General features: G+C 37.3%; 1 protein-coding gene across 11 annotated transcripts in view; it reads left to right on the top strand.

Annotated features, from left to right (window-relative positions):
- Positions 1-17,616, top strand: part of FRYL (FRY like transcription coactivator) — a 260,551-nt gene that overhangs the window by 186,209 nt on the left and 56,726 nt on the right. For all 11 annotated transcript variants that reach the window (XR_011257763.1, XR_011257764.1, XM_069594063.1 and 8 more), the window contains 11 exons: positions 105-229; positions 2,143-2,200; positions 4,492-4,583; positions 6,671-6,843; positions 7,972-8,132; positions 8,682-8,792; positions 9,725-9,879; positions 10,181-10,280; positions 11,467-11,635; positions 15,606-15,865; positions 16,243-16,383. Coding sequence is in view for 9 of the 11 variants with exons in the window: in XM_069594063.1 (XP_069450164.1) it covers positions 105-229; positions 2,143-2,200; positions 4,492-4,583; positions 6,671-6,843; positions 7,972-8,132; positions 8,682-8,792; positions 9,725-9,879; positions 10,181-10,280; positions 11,467-11,635; positions 15,606-15,865; positions 16,243-16,383 (1,545 nt within the window). In the remaining 2 variants the exon portion in view is untranslated. The remainder of the gene's footprint in view (positions 1-104; positions 230-2,142; positions 2,201-4,491; positions 4,584-6,670; positions 6,844-7,971; positions 8,133-8,681; positions 8,793-9,724; positions 9,880-10,180; positions 10,281-11,466; positions 11,636-15,605; positions 15,866-16,242; positions 16,384-17,616) is intronic.

Genomic DNA, 17,616 nt, shown 5'->3' with positions numbered 1-17,616 from the left:
GTCATTATTCTATTGTCTGTGACCAAATATTGTTGAAATGTCATATTATTTATTTGAATGTACTATCATTAGTGGCTGCTATAAATACAATATCTTTTTTTCAGATTATTGGCATCCCATCCCCTTCATCCTTGTTTAAGCACATAGTTCCAATGATGCGCTCTGAGAGCATGGAAATCACTGAATCCCTTGTTCTAGGTCTTGGCAGGACCAACCCAGGAGCATTTAGGTATTTATCTTTATATGTTTCTCTATGTAGTAAAATAGTAAATGTGGCTACTTTTTGAGAAGGCAAGGTAGCATACTTATCAGGATAGTTTCATATCGATCCTGATTTTTACCAGCTAGCTAGCCATTTAACATTTAGCAGGTCCTTTAATTTATCTGCACCTTTAATTTCTAATTTTGCTTAACATTTACCCTGTTTTCTTCAAAGAATGATTATGAAAATCATATATTATACATAAACATGTTCTAGAGATTATAAGATGCCATGTAAAGGTATATTTTCCCTCCTGTCTTACATAGTGATTCTGTTGCTTAAAAATAGTTTTTCTCCTTCTCATTCAAGAGAGTGACTATTCTTACAAGAATTATTTATGTACATATTTTATATCATTCTTGATGTTTTTAACAATCATAAAGCAATTCTTCATTTTTGCCTGAGTTTCTTCTTTGTTATTGCTGACTATATCCTGAATTAAAAAAAATATTTATTTATTTATGGCTGTGCTGGGTCTTCCTTGCTTTGTGCAAGTTTTCTCTAGTTGCGGCGAGCATGGGCTGCCCTTCACTGCGTAGTGTCAGCTTCTAATTGCCATGGCTTCTCTTGCTGAGGAGCACAGGCTCTAGCATGTGCAGGCTTCATTGTTGCAGAACGTGGGCTCAGCAGTTGCAGCATGCAGTTTCCAGAGTGCTCATGGTTCAGTAGTTTCGGAGCATGGGCTTAGTTGCTCCACGGCACGTGGAATCTCCTCGACCAGGGATCAAACCTGTGTCTTTTGCATTGGCAGGCAGATTCTTATCCACCGTGCCACCAGGGAAGTTCTGGATCCTGAATTTTTTCCTTTGAGGTTGTCCTCTATTGATGTGGTGTAATGTTTGATGTTTTGTCTCAAAGTAACAGAGAATAGGTTAATAAATTATATCTGTAGGTGTGGATAGCATTCAAAATAAATGAAGTGTTGGAAGATTATTTTATGACAAGTAAATACACTGTTGTGCTAATAGAAAACAATGAGGTACAAAAATTATCTCAGTTTCACAAATCCCCATAAATAGAAACAGTTCTGAAGCAGATACTTTGAATGTCTGCAGTAGTTTCTATAGACAATGAAATTGTGGATGGATTTTATTTTCTTCTTTTTTTTTTTTTTTGTATTTTCCCAATTTTCTACAGTGAGTACATTTACAATTTAAAATCAGGATATAAGCAAAAAAAGATGATTTTCATGAAGTTCATACCTTTTGACTGATAATTTCATTTGTAACGACTAATCCTATTGAGATAATCAGAATTGAAGTCAAAGATTAATATACAAAGGTGTTCACTGGACATTATTTGTTTTAACAGATAAAATTTAATGAGTCAGTAATAACTGAAAATGGTTAGGAAAATTATCATATTTAACCCAATACTAGAGTATTATAAATTAATTAATGGCATGTGAAAGTGCTTATACTAGTGTTAATTAAAGATAAAAGGATAATATTTTATGTATGTTAGAGTTTCAACTATGTAAACTACATATGGGTTATAAAATGATTGAACAGGTATTTATCTCTACAAATTAGAATAAGTGGCCTATACCATTTTTTTCTATTTTTCAAATATTCTATAGAGTGTGTGTGTTATTTCACAATCAAAACAAAACAGAGACTTCTGGCGGTCCAGTGGTTAGGACTGCATGCTTTCACTGCCAAGGACCCAGGTTTGATCCCTGGTCAGGGAACTATGATTCCGTAAAGCCATGTAGTATAACCAAAAAAAAAAAAAAACCCACAATAAAAATTGTGTTTAAAACTGTAAGATTAGGGTTAACATTTATCAGGTTATATCATATATTAATATTTACATATTTCTACAGGTCAGAGTATATGTTTGGCTATTAATTGAAAGAATGTATATTATTTTTCTTCTAGGGAACTAATAGAGGAATTACATCCCATAATTAAAGAGGCACTTGAACGAAGGCCAGAGGTAAACTGTGTAGTTTTATATCATTAAATATTTATTTGGCAAACACGTAAAATTGGCTTCTATATTCTATATAGTATAACAAAATTTAGAAATTCAGAAGTAAATAAGTCTAGTGCCATTTTCAACATTTTTAAAACATGTGGAAACCACTACCATCCCCACTCCCCAGGAGGTCTTACTCAGAAACCCATTCTGTAATAAAGATGTTAAATTTTCTCTGCCTGAAGTTAGGGTGGTTAGAGTCTGGATCAGAGTCCACTGATCTCTGTAAACGACCAGATAGTTATTTTCATCTTTGTAGGTCATCCCATCTCTGTTGCAGCTGCTCAGTTTTGCTGCCTAGACAGCTAAATAGGTGGGTGTGGCTCTGTTACAGTTACAGGCAGCAGTGAGCTGGATCTGGCCTGAGGGGTGTATTCTGCCAACCCCAGGTCTAGAACCCCAAATCTACACCTCAGGTTCTGAGATACATTTAGAAATCACAGTTCTTGTGGAACAGATGTTGTATAATCTATAATTACAACAATGTATTATGCACACAAATCAAGTAATAGGTAAAGGGTTAGATGAGCTACAGAGAAGAAAGCCTTTGATTCTGCCTGTGGACTAAGAGAAAGCTTTTTAGTTGAGGTAGTGACATTTGAGGTGAATTTCTGAAGCATATTTCCCCAGTAGACAAGCAAGGGAAAAACATTTTAGGTAGAGGGAACAGCGTTTGCAAACTTCACTTTTAAAAAATTTGGACATTGCATGTTTTTCTTTGTAATTATGTTATGGGGAAAGTGATGGAATGTTAGGCTGGAAAGCAAGAAAGGAACTATCACGTGAAAGGATTAAAGCTCCTGGTTTCAGCTTTATCTAATAGACCAGTGGCCCCCATATGGCAGTAGAATCTGAGAATTAGCCAGAGAGCTTGCAAAAAATTATAGATTCCTGGGCCTAGCCTATTCAATGAGAATCCCTGGAGTAGAGCCCAGAAATCTATTTTCTTAAGCACCTTAGATGAGTCTGATGTAGAACACTGAATTAGAATGACTGCTAGCAATGATGGCAATCCTCTGAGGAATTTTAGCAAGAGAGGAAGATGACAGTAGCTACTTTGTATGGGAACCTTATGACAGAATCTGTAATTCTTCACTTCCTTTTTTTCTAATTCAGCCCTGTGGAGTAGTGATAATTCTCCATTTTGTAATTGATTAGATATTTGCTTCAAAATAATATGTCGGTTACAGTGCAAGTGGAATTGGAAATAAAATTAAGTGGCAGTATGTATACTAATCAATTTCAGGACAAAAAGTCATCATAGCAAGGGGATAGATATGCACAGTGATATGTCTGAATGTGCACTGTATTTTGAGAGCATTAGACTCACAGTCTTTCTATGAACACAGTATGAAAGCAAGTCAACTAAACCTTTGCAGAAATCCTCAAGCACTGTTAAGAAACCATTTCATTCAGTATGAATTGCAGCAAACTTGATAAGAGCTCAGAGAAGCAGTAAATTTAATGAACTGGTTATCCACAGCTGGCCTGTTTTGGAAGGCAGAAAACTGGGTTGTAGGCAAAAAAGTGAGAGACGAATTCTTAGTAGTCTGTATTACATCATGAATGAAATGATGAGCTCAAGAAGAAAGTGATATAGGAGATTAATTATAGCTTACCATTATATTGGTTCCTGTTAGAAGGAGAATCAAGTTGAGATGTTATGATGACTATTCTAGGCATTAATACTTTGGCCTTAGTAGGATAAACATATTTATTCACACCATAATGATCAAAGGAATTTCTTTCTGCTTGTATATTTGTGTGTCAGAATTAACTGATAAGTGAAAAATCATGGTATAAGTGAAATCTCTGGGGTTTCTTCAGTCCCCTTTGTGATATTTTCCCTCCCTTTCTGTCATATTATTGGGAGCATCTTAGGGATTCTTTATCATCCAAAGAGAATAGTTTACTAACTGTTTCAGTTCTTCTAAAGTTGTCAGATTAGGAAACCTGACCTAAAAATAACCGTAAAGTAAATATGGACTCAATTCTGTTTCTCCCTTCATAAGTTTATTACTATATAAAATGTCATTTTATTTTATTTTCTTGTTAATTTCAAATTAATCCACACATACCTTTTTGATGTAATAGCCCGTAGACTGTCTGACATCTACCTTGCAGAAGCAAAATAACAAGCCTCCAAACTCGTAAGGCATTCCCAGTATTCCTTCTAAGTTACACCAGCAAATTTTCGGTCAACTTACTTAAAGGACTTTTAATTAGAATCTTTGTTATCTTTGGAATAGAATATGAAACGGCGCAGGCGTCGAGATATTTTACGAGTACAACTGGTACGAATATTTGAACTGCTGGCAGATGCTGGTGTCATCAGTCACAGGTAGGTATTGGATTTTGATTTTTAAAACCTGAAATTTATTAGAGAACGTGATTTTTTTTTTCTCTTAGGAAATATATAAAAACTGAAAAGTACCTTTGTAACAACAAAAAATCTGCACCACTATAAATATTATTTACTAAAGATGTATCTAATACATTAGCCCATGGCTAAAAAATATATTGAAGAACTACCACTCGTACAGATTGCTTCAGTCAAAGGTTGAGTGGAATGTCCTTATGATTTTAATATTTCTTGAGATCTAGTAATCTAGGCAGTAGACAGCGACCTTTTCTTTTTCCAGGGATGGGTGTCTGTTTTAACTATGTCTTACCTTATTCAAGATCTATTTTTTCCAGAGTTGTAAAACTCATGTTATTTAAAGGCTACATGAAAGTTTAGCCTTTCATGTAGGCTAAAAAACTTTGCAAATTTACTTCAATCAACTGTTAATCTATTGTGCTTAGAGCAATTATGAAATCCAAAAACATAATTTCTATTTCCACCCTTTACAAATAAAAAACATAAAACCTAAAATTATTGTTGACCCTAAGGCCAGCGCCTTGAGGAAAATTCCATCAGCTTTATGTAGGGAAATAACTGTTTCCCTAGAAACATAATGGTGTTGGCTGACCATTGAAGGAGTGAAAAGATGAATCTGACCATTTCCAGAAGAGATCCTGAGGAAAAAAATACTAATAAGCAAGTATAGTATTTATTATTACTTTACCATTTACCCTGATCATTTATTTCAGAGTGTGCCTAACATGTTTCATATTTAACATCGAATGTTTTCACAAGTGCTTTCAAAATATAGCTTTAATGAAAGAGAATCTAAACCATTGATTTACTATTATAGTAAATCAAAAGCAAATGAAAGAAAAAAGAAGCATCATTCTTTTTTTTTTCCTTTGCTACTTCACAAAAATAAAACAATGGAAGTTAGCCAAAATGAATTTGACACTTGCTGAACTTGATGCAAAAAATTAACCTAAAATACATCTAAATCTTTTTTCTTTTTTTTTTTTTTGCTTCTGTTGTAATGTTAGTAATGCAGTTGCATGTTTTATTTTTGGATTTGTCTTTTTTGTTGTTGTTTTTTGCCCTAAGAGAAATCAAAATAAAGTGAACGCTATTATGGACATTTTTTTTTTCTCTCTCTCGCTTAAGGGAAAAAAGATGAATTCTGGAATGGCCAGGAGGCAGGGATCTTCAGTTTGTTCAATCAGTTGATCCTCTGTGCCTGGTGCATAGTAGGTACTCAGTTATTCTGAGTCAGCTTACAATCTACCATGTTGGTTTCCCAGCCACTGTGAAGTGTTGACCCAGAGTTTAAAAACATTCACTTGAGGAATAAAGGAGAGTTTCATCATGAATGCATTCAATGTATTTTTATAGTCATAGACTGGTATTTTTTATATGCTGTACAATCACTGTGGCTCCTTACTCTGATTTTCATGGCTTTAGGATGTTTATAAAAAACTATTTGTAGCTATTGAAAGAGTATTTTTACTTTCGGAATCATTAACTTTAGAGGTATTTTCAAATAAATATAACAAGGAAAAGATAACTAAATTTCTATTGGCAAAACACTCTCGAGTACCTACCGGTCACATACTTAATAACTGATGGAACAAGACTGGAATCCAGGATTGGGGACTCTCTCACCAGTGACCTCCTTGCAGTTAGTGGACTCTAGGCCCAGAACCCTGGCCTCAAAGAGAATCTTCCTGTAGAGATTCTTGAAGAAACTTCCAAGGTCTAAAACAGAAGATTAAAAAACCAACAGTCTTACCTGAATTCTCTTAAATTTTTGCATCCCCAGTAATAGCAGTAATTTTTGCTGAGAATAGGTACCTGATGGGTATTTGATTGATTATGCTAAAGGCATATATGTAGGACAACTGTGTAAATATACACAATTAGTCTTTCTTCTTTCTACCTTCTAAACTGATCCTCCCTGTTCCTGTTGTGTCTCCTTATATTTTTATTTTGAAAAGCCATAGGTTTTGATGGAGAGAATAATGTTGACTTAAATTATAGTTTAGAATCATGTTTTCCTTAACATGAATTTTCTTCCATATTTTCAGTGCAAGTGGTGGCCTTGATAGTGAAACACATTTCCTCAACAACACTTTATTGGAATACGTAGATTTAACTAGACAACTCCTGGAAGCAGAAAATGAAAAAGATTCTGACACACTGAAGGATATACGATGCCATTTTAGTGCCTTAGTGGCGAATATCATTCAGAATGTTCCAGGTATGATTTTTAGTTCGTCAAACCCATAAATGAATATTAAGAGACTATCATAATTTTTCTCCCCCTGAGGAATGGTAATCTAAGTTGACAAGCAACTTGTGAACATTTGAAAAATATGTCAGGGTAACTTTTGGAACTTGAGAAGTAAATGATGCCCTTTAGAGGAAAAGAGCTTGGTTTCCTCTACATTGTCTGAGCTGAAGCTCACTAATGTAAAGATATGATTTAATCCGTTACTCAGCACTTGTCTACAACTTCTACTTTGCTTCATTATGATACTGTTGAGTTTCTTCAACAAGGATTGCTGCAGAGAGCTTGTAGAATAGATTTTTTTTAAGTGGAAAGATTCCTTGGAGATCATCTAAACCAGCAGCAAAAGGCAGCAGAGTGGGTTTTGACTCCAGACCTCACTCTTTACTGCAGGTAGATCAGCTCCCTTGTTGTCTGTTATGTATCAATATGTCAAGATTCCATGTAATGATTGTTGTATAGCTGAAAACGGTATATATAGTCCAAAGCCCTCTCTTACCGGTTAATCATGATCCAGAAGTATGTTGTGTTAATGTTTTGGCCAAGGTTAGCACGTAGCCAACAACAACCCAGGGAGAGAAGCAGGGTCCTGATGCCCAGCTCTGGAGCATTGTGACTGCCATGCACTTCTACTTGGCCAAGATGCTGTATTTCACATAACACTGCATCTCATTTAACATGATAATGTACACTGCAGCTCTGTTCCTGTGATATGCATAAATGTAAATAATTTCTGTTACTATGGAGGTTGGGAGTAGGTTAAAATGAAAACTTTTGCTTTCTTTTTATATAATATTATGTATCCAGTAATAATCCTGGTGGCTCAGATGGTAAAGAATTTGCCTGCAGTGTGGGAGACCTGGGTTCAATCCCTGGATTAGGAAGATCCCCTGGAGAGGGGAATGGCAACCCACTCCAGTATTCTTGCCTGGAGAATCCCATGGACAGAGGAGCCTGGTGGGCTACAGCATGGGGTTGCAAAGAGTCAGATACGACTGAGCAACTAACATCACCACCATCCAATAACAAATAAACTGACGTGCATATTAAGGGAAGAAGAAATGGAAATAATTTTTTCTGCCTGTTTTTTATTTACAGTGCACCAGAGAAGAAGTATTTTTCCTCAGCAGAGCCTTCGTCACAGTCTGTTTATGCTGTTCAGTCACTGGGCAGGTCCTTTTAGCATCATGTTTACACCCTTGGACAGATACAGTGATAGAAATATGCAAATTAACAGACATCAGTACTGTGCACTGAAGGTATTTACCTAAAAATCTGACTTCTTTTTTCTTAGGTTAAGAGTGGAGTTAAAATTTTTTTCTCTCTCAGTGCCTGGTGTTATAAAAAGGATCAGGATTTCTTCAGAGTACCTGAGAGTAATAGAATATATATTTGCCTGTTGTATTCAAATACTTATTCTGGAACTTTATTTAAGTGCATAAAATGTAATATAGAAATATTCCAGAATCTATGAAAATTGGAAGCCACATTCTTAAAGAATTGAGGATTGCCTCCAAAAAATACTTATTTTCTTACTTAAGTACTTTCTCTTGATCTTTTTTTTCCCTTCACCTCCAGAACTGTTCAAACTCCATGTCTAATGTAGTATCATGTACATGTATTTATGTACTGCTCATAGTAAATTTCTTAGTTTCAAAAATTACTATTATGCTTTTCTTTGTAAACAAAAAAATTAAAGATATTGTGGCTATATAAGCATGAGTAAAATATCGTGCCTCTTCTCATTAAGCAACCAACATTTAACCTCTGAAATGTTTTAAATGTAATTCTAATATTATTGTTTGAAGGCTATGTCTGCTGTACTCTGTTGTGGCCCTGTTGCAGATAATGTAGGACTTTCATCAGATGGCTATTTGTACAAATGGTTGGATAACATTTTGGACTCTCTGGACAAAAAGGTAATTAAAATTCTGTAGTAAATTACCACTGCATTGCATTATTTGGGGGCTTCCCAGGTGGCACTAGGGTTAAATTATCTGCCTGTCAGTGCAGGAGACGCAAGAGATGCAGGTTCCATCTCTGGGTTGGGAAGATCCCTTGGAGTAGAAGATGGCAACCCACTCCAGTATTCTTGCCTAGGAAATTTCATAGACAGAGGAGCCTGGTCGGCTACAGTTCATGTGGTCTTAAGAGAGTATGGGCCCAAAACATATTATGTAAAACTAAATAGGATACCATAAACTAAGAGATTTCTAATTCTTATTTAGTTCTCATGTAAATAATTTTAATTTCCCTCTTAGAGGATTAGAATAGTAGTGTGTATTTATCTCAAAAAGGGTTTTAAATCAGTAAGAGTATAATTGTGGAATACTTTAAGCTCCATGGAAGAAATATGCTATTTGCTCTGTTTAATTTTTTTGATAATTCTCCAATTAATCACTTTCCCCCCCTTATTACTCATACCATACAAACACAGACTTCACAATTTAAAATAAGACTTACATTTCTTCCCCCTGGAAGAAATGTATTTTGCATTGGGCTATCAAAAATAAGAATAAATTTTGACAAAAATAGCTGGGGAGGTTAATCACTCATTTTCCTGAAAGCACTTAATCACTGTTCCTATTCATCAGCCACCTCCGGGGCTCTGCTGGAAAATTGAATTGTACGACTAAGAGTCTTATATAAAAAGCAGGAGACCACATTTAATTTCTCTGTGTTGGTGGTTCTGCTGGTTGAATAAAATCAGAAAGAGTTGAACTAAAGGAGACTTGAGTTTTGTGATGAAATACAGTAAATATATGCACTGTATTATTTTAATTGAAATGTAAGAGTAGATAAATAATATATCCCTTTCTTTGTCCTGGGCAATTTTGTGACCTTTACTTAGGTTCATCAGTTGGGCTGTGAGGCAGTTACATTACTGCTGGAGCTGAACCCGGATCAGAGCAACCTGATGTATTGGGCGGTGGATCGCTGTTACACTGGTTCCAAGAGAGTGGCAGCTGGCTGTTTCAAGGCCATAGCTAATGTTTTCCAAAACAGGTACTCTAGATGTTGCTGTCTTTCATTATTTAGCATCTCTTAAAAAACAGAATGTGTCTTTTTGAACTCAGCAGTGTTAATAAACCAATATTTTCTTACCTTAAACTCAAACAAAATCTAACCAAATAGTGATAATGATTATTATCTGTCGTACCTATTGCCTTTAAAAAAAAAAAATACAGTCACCTCATAGGCTTAGCCCCTGCATGCCTGCATCCTTCCCTTTATATCATATCATGTTTATTAACTGGTGTGAAAGCCTCTGAACATTGTTTATCTAACATGTGAAATTTGTCCCTAGGGATTATCAGTGTGACACAGTGATGCTCCTCAATCTGATACTGTTTAAAGCCGCTGATTCTTCTCGAAGTATCTATGAAGTTGCTATGCAACTTTTACAGGTTTGTAAACAAATGTTAATTAAAATATATTTTTACTCAGGACTTAACGAAGCACAGCAATCTGTTCTTACCTTGAAAGTATGCTAATGTTCCTCTTTATTTTTAATAGTGATGTATGGTATGATTCCTAATTATCATTAGAAACAGAAGACTAAGATAATATGGGTCATTTAAGTCTATAAATAATGCAAAGTTTTGAGTGTATTGTAGAGGATTGTGTGTGATAACCCCCACACTCACCTGTGTGTGTGCCTCTGTGTCTCTGTGTGAGTACTTGGAAAAGTTGAGTGGTTAGGGCCTCTGTATACCTTCACCTGTTTCTGTTGAGCAAATAAGAATAATGTGAGTCTGTTTTGGAGAATCAAGTGAAAAGTAATTAGCTCTTTTATGATAACGTTTTGTGAGTTTTCTTTATTAGACTGAGACGAATAACTAAGAAATTTCACTTGGATATATGGTTATATTCACTGATGGTAGGATGTGGTTCTTCATTCTTAACCAAGGGTTAAGAACGGGATTCAAGGAGATGTGCATTTTTCCAAAGGGTTTGAAGTGGTTCTGAGGGATCATCCCTAGTGTCTTTATTATATACATATAATCTGAGGGATTATACCCTGGTGTCTTTATTAGTTAAGAAGAAGGTTGAGTGGTGTAGCTCTTTGTATAGTATAATATCAAAAGAATTTTCTGCTTGTATTTTATATTTAATCCATGATTAAGCAAAATAGGTTTGAAGATTTTTTTTTCACATATGCATGTTTTTATATAGTCATAATTTTGAATTGGAAAAGTGGTAAATCTTCAAATTGTATATTAAGTTTCAGGAGTTATTTTCAAACTGTTACTGGCATTCAATACAAGGAATGTTAAAGTCTTGTAAAGAATTACAGAGCTTGTCAAGATGGGACTGGTACTTTTTTTTTTCCTTAAGTGCTATAAAGAAAGATAAATTGATCCTTATAACCCTCTGTCCTAGTATTCATTTGGAATTACAAAGCACAAGAATTAGAGACCTTTTGCAAACATTTCTGGGAATTAAAGATTAGCATCCAAGAAACTTTACAATGTATACAACTCTATAGCTTTCAAACTATAATGTTTCTTGGGAGAAAATTTTATGTTTTTAATTATAGCTGAAATTTAGAGGACCCACAAAATCTTACATGGATGGATTACATTCCTGTAGATCCTGGAACCGAAGATGTTTCGCTATGCTCACAAGCTGGAGGTCCAGAGAGCAGACGGCGCTCTCAGCCAGCTGGCCCCTCTGCCGCATCTGTATTCCGTGTCTTACTATCAGCTGTCCGAAGAATTAGCAAGGGCATATCCCGAGCTAACTCTCGCCATATTCTCAGGTATGATTGTTTAACAGGCTAGTAGCCTGTTTTTTCAGCAACCGTTTTGAAAAAACTACTTTTCATTTCAGTTCAGTCACTCAGTCGTGTCCGACCCTTTGTGACCCCATGAATCACAGCACACCAGGCCTCCCTGTCCATCACCAACTCCTGGAGTTCACTCAGACTCACGTCCTTCGAGTCGGTGATGCCATCCAGCCATCTCATCCTCTGTCGTCCCCTTCTCTTCCTGCCTCCAATCCCTCCCAGCATCAGGGTCCTTTCCAATGAGTCAGCTCTTCGTATGAGGTGGCCAAAGTATTGGTGTTTCAGCTTTAGCATCATTCCTTCCAAAGAACACCCAGAGCTGATCTCCTTCAGAATGGGCTGGTTGGATCTCCTTGCAGTCCAAGGGACTCTCAAGAGTCTTCTCCAACACCACAGTTCAAAAGCATCAATTCTTTGGCACTCAGCCTTCTTCACGGTCCAACTCTCACATCCATACATGACCACAGGAAAAACCATAGCCTTGCCTAGATGGACCTTTGTTGGCAAAAAGTGTCTCTGCTTTTCAATATGCTATCTAGGTTGGTCATAACTTTCCTTCCAAGGAGTAAGCATCTTTTAATTTCATGGCTGCAGTCACCATCTGCAGTGATTTTGGAGCCCAAAAAAATAAAGTCTTCTAGGAAGTGTAAATCTATGAAATTTGAGGTTGAATTAAAACAAAACCTGTCTTTATATGAGAGGTTTTTTTCTTTTAATATGAACTCTTTAATACTGATCTACCTTGATACTGAGATTGCTTATTAAAGATCTCTAAAGGGATTCTAAACTTGACCTCTCTTCTCCACCTCAAACTAGCCAAAAAAAAAAAAAAAGTAGGAGGGGGCTTCACAGGCAATTTGAAAATATTCCTTTAGTAGATATAAAACTTCCTGAATCTTCTAGTGTGTGGTTTATCTTGTATATTGGTCTATTTTTAATAATATAAATGGGCAGGGATAAGGGTACAGGTTTCTTTCTATAAGACCTCTCATCATAGGGGAACGTACTGCACTGCCTTAAGCAGAACTATAGCTAGGAACCCACCTTGCTTCCTGGTCCAGTTTCCTTTCCTTGGGTCCAACAAACATTCCTCCCTTGAGTTTCTAAAGCATGGGCTATGTGTCAAGCAAGATGTCCTGTATATATATGGGTTTCCCAGGACTCAGATTTAAGATAATTAGGGAGCTCATCCAGCTTGAGCCTTTTGGTCAATGACCACACTGTTGCAGGTGCCTCCATAGTGCTTATAAATCCTTTAACTGAATAGTTTATTAGTTATAATACAAAAGACTCTTAGCTAGTTTTTCTGCTCTTCATCTTCAGTAAGATCTCCTTCTAATCTTAGTGCTGCAAATGCACCAGAATTGGTATGCAGGAGATACCAGGGCTCTGAACCTTCCATTCAGGTTCAAGGCATAGAGGCCTCCGCCTTCTTGGCCCATCTTTTCTGCAGTGCCTATTTTAGCAGTGGAGAGAGTTTGAGTCCCACCCCTAATTGATCTGATTGGGGGAAAAACAACTTAAACTCTCCTAACATTCAGTGTTTAGAGCAGCACACGTTAGGTTTGCACTGGTAAATAGCAGCAGTCATGCCTCTTCCTTCTTCCCAACTTCCGCAGTCCCGACATCCCTTTCAGGATGGACGTGGATGGTCATCAGTGCAAAGTAGTAACCACATGCGTGCTAAGTCACTTCAGTTGTGTCTGACTCTTTGCAGCCCTACAGACTGTAGCCCACCAGGCTCCTCTGTCCATGAAATTTTCTAGGCAAGAATACTGGAGTGGGTTGCCATGTCCTTCTCCAAGGGATCTTCCCTGACTCAGGGATCGAACCTGAGTCTCTTAAGTCTCCTGCCTTGACAGGTGGGTTCTTTACCACTAGTGTTACTTGGGAAGCTAACTGCTGTCTCCACTAATTCTCCTGTTGCTAGGCTTTTCTCGGAGGTTCCTGGGCTTTTCCTGGAGGCTTTAGCACAGAAGAGAGGAGTGCTTGGTATCTCAGAGGTCATGGAATTGGTCAGGATGGCAGTGGGTGCTGCCATAGCCTTGGCTCCCATACACACTTAAAATCCCTCAGCCAGGATCTCTTCATTCAGAGCTCCAGGTCTCCTATTTCATACTTGTGGTAATAAAATTGACCTGTTAACAGAAGGGGTTCTTTTAGACAATAACAATGATCCTATATCCAAGGCAGCAAAAGAGACACAGATGTAAAGGACAGACTTTTGGACGCTGGGAGAAGGCGAGGGCGGGATGATTTGAGAGAATAGCATTGAAACATGTATATTACCGTATGTGAAATAGATCACCAGTGCAAGTTCAATGCTTGAAGCAGAGCAGTCAAAGCCAGTGCTCTGGGACAAGCCAGAGGGATGGGGTGGGGAGGGAGGTGGGAGAGGGGTTCAGGATGGGGGACACGTGTGCACCCGTGGCTGATTCATGTCAATGTATGGCAAAAACCACCACAATATTGTAAAGTAATTATTCTCCAATTAAATTAATTACTTTAAAGAAGGGGTTCTTCTAAAAAGTTGGAATTGAGCATAATATGTGCAAGGCACTGAACTGAGCAGATTGTTGGCACTGTGTTGAGTTTGCACAGTAACTCTGTGACACAACTACTTTTGTTACATTCTTAGAGAATAATAAGGTGAGGATCAAAGGTTGATAGTTGGCCCTAGGTTAATCTGTGTACATGTGGTAGAACTGGAATTCAGACCCAGTTCTGAAGTTGTAAGTGTAAGATGTAGTGGGCAAAGGGGCACTTGAGGAAAGAGAAGGTTTTTACTTAAAGTGATTTATGGAGAGTAAACAGTATATAAAAACTCATGGGCTTTGGAATCAACCTTGTATTTGAATCCTCCGCCACTTGATCATTTTCTGACCTTGCACACGTTACTCAAACTGTCCAGCTCACAGAGTTTATCATGAGCACTATATGAGATGAATGTAAAAGCAACAAGCACTTCATAGGAGTCTCCCCTAGACAGAACCTAACATGTGAGGTTTCTCATGGGCCACTTTTAATTAACCCATGTATAAAGATTGTCTTACTTTTTTTATTTGTTAAGAAGCACATATAGTAAAATTTACAACATTAATCATTTTAACTATACAGTTCAGTAGTGTTAGTGTATTTATATTGTTGTGAAACAGATCTCCGGCAGTTTTTCATCCTACAGAGGTGAAACTTATACCTACTAAACAGTAAACTCCCCTTTTCCTGAACTTCCCCCAGCCCCTATTAACTTCCATTGTGCTTCCTATTTCTCTGAACTTGATTATATTAGATACCTTATATAAGTGGAAGCTTACAGTATTTGTGGTTTTATGATTAGCTATTTTCACTTAGCATAATGTCCTCAAAGGTGATCCTTTGATGTTGTAGCAAGTAACAGGATTTCCATTCTTTGTAAAGCTGCAGAGTATTCTATTATGTGTGTGTCAAAACACATTTTGTTTATCCATTTGTCTTAGCAATGCACATTTGGATTGGTTCCACTTCTTGGCCATTGTAAATAGTGCTGCTGTGAACTAGGTCTTCAGGACCCTGCTTTCAGTTCGTTTGGATATATAGTCAGCAGTGAGTGGGATTTCTAACTTATGGTAGTTCTATTTTTAATTTTTTTGAGGAGCCATTACACTATTTTCATAGCAGTTACACCATTTACAGACTCACCAATAGTGTGCAAACATTTTTCTTAACTACCAGAGATATTTTATATAAAAGTTAAGTATGTGGTGTATGTTAGCTGTTTCCGTTTCTTTATGATGTCATCAAGGTCAGATTTATTAAAAGGAGAAACAATGCTCATAATTCTTTAGTGAATAAAATCTGGCTTGTTGTTTCTTCAGAATTAAAGAGTTACATTTAAATTCATTACAAATCAAAGGAAAGCACAGTTACATCAGTTGTTCTCTCTCTGACTTGTCCTTAACTACAGAGATAAGCCAGAGAATTCAGACAGCTCACCCTGCTGGGAGACAGGTAATGCTGCACTACCTGTTACCGTGGATGAACAACATCGAGCTGGTGGATTTGAAACCCTTGCCCACAGCAAGGCGACATGATGAGGATGAAGATGATTCCTTAAAAGACCGAGAACTGATGGTGACTAGCAGGCGCTGGTTACGAGGAGAAGGCTGGGGATCCCCGCAAGCTACTGCCATGGTTTTGAACAATCTGATGTACATGACAGCAAAGGTAACAGGTTTTGTATTTGTGGTTCCTGCACAGAATTACCAAATTAGGAGGAGTAAACAGGTTAGAAATAGACAAAGAGACTAGATAATCCAAACAAGTATGTGTTATAAGTAAGTTCCTTTCTTTAAAGAAAAAAAAAAGCTTCATATCAGATATAAAGTATCTTTTGGGGAGTGGAGCTAAAAATCATATGTGATTAATGATATTTGTATTTAGATTTGTTGAAAGAAATGACAATTTCTCTACAATGTGGAGAAGATTAAAGCTGTCTGTCAAAGCATTATTTCCTAATATTTCACGATGTTATGAGTTTGGTACTGAATGGATGGTTGTTACTGAAGTGCTGCTGAAGTGTGTGCTGTATTTCCTGTATCCAGTATGGTGATGAGCTGGCCTGGTCGGAGGTGGAGAACGTGTGGACCACACTGGCAGATGGCTGGCCGAAAAACCTGAAAATAATATTGCACTTTCTGATCAGCATATGTGGAGTAAATAGTGAACCAAGCCTCTTGCCTTACGTATGTGTTCAAGTTCATTCACTTTCATATATGTATATGTATATGTATATGTATATGTATATGTATATGTATATGTATACTTACCCAGTGTCTTGTGATGTCAGAATCTGGGCAGCAGTGGAACATCAGAGGCGAAGCAGGGGCCAGGAGGAGGACAATCAGGAAATAGCACATGGGTTCGCTCATTGATTCACTTAATAAATATTACCTGGCTGTACTACAGGCCAAGTGCTCTTCTATGTTCTGGGCATTATAATCTGATGGATGCTACAGATTTTATTCTTTGAACCTACACCTAATTTATTTAATGACTAAATCACTAGATTAGTGATGTACAGTCATGGTAAGGGCTACGGAGGAAAACTGCAGAGTCCTGGGAGTGGATAACTTTGGAGCCACCACTGTCTGAGAGGATTAGAGATGCTATTGGACAGAAAGTAAGATGAAAGTGGAGAGATGTTAGTAGTTTTTCCTATCAGCAGCTGACATTGGGATATTAGAGCATGATGAGAAGTGAGAGCTCAGTACCTATAGAATCATGCCCTAAAGGCTTCTGGAAGCAGGGAAAATCATAAGAGATATACAGTGAATAATGTACAGCCTTTATCTTCCGAAGAAAGAACAGCACTTAAATCTGCTCAAGAGAATAATATGGAACTATCAAACACAAAGGTTAAACTGAATATACACACATGCACACAGACGTGTGTATATGTAGATATAACTGTTAGACACAGGGTAGCATCTCCTTAAAGTATGTTCCACAGAAAACTAGCTCTACAGTGTTGCTCTAAAAGTTCTTATGGATCCTCCTTAAAATGAACCACTGAGTAGCCTTGCTTTACCCATCATCTCCTGTCCTGAAGGCATGTCACAATAATCTGCATTGAGAAGCACTTGGAGAAAGGTGGGTGTGTAGTACAAAGCATGATCCCACATTAGCTATCTGACCACATGTCCTAACAGTCCCCCTCAAGCCCCCTGCCCTTGAGCCATGCTGAACCCTCCGCTGCCCGGCTCTCACTCAGGGATCTCACCCAGGACCTTGCCGTTTGCTTTCCTCTCTCCCCAAACAGTCAGTTGCTCATTTCTGCACATTCTTAAGATGTTTCCTCAAATGGCTGTTCTCACTGATACCTTTGCTGGTCATCTAGTTCAAATCTGCAAATGCCCTGCCCCCACATATACTCTTCTTTTTCTTGCCCTGTTTCATTGGTTTTCCTGACACTATCA

This window comes from Ovis canadensis, chromosome 6 (genome assembly GCF_042477335.2).
Source record: "Ovis canadensis isolate MfBH-ARS-UI-01 breed Bighorn chromosome 6, ARS-UI_OviCan_v2, whole genome shotgun sequence".
Classification (NCBI taxonomy): domain Eukaryota; kingdom Metazoa; phylum Chordata; class Mammalia; order Artiodactyla; family Bovidae; genus Ovis; species Ovis canadensis.
The sequence above is the reverse complement of the archived record's forward strand: the minus strand, read 5'-3'. Positions and strand labels throughout refer to the sequence as shown.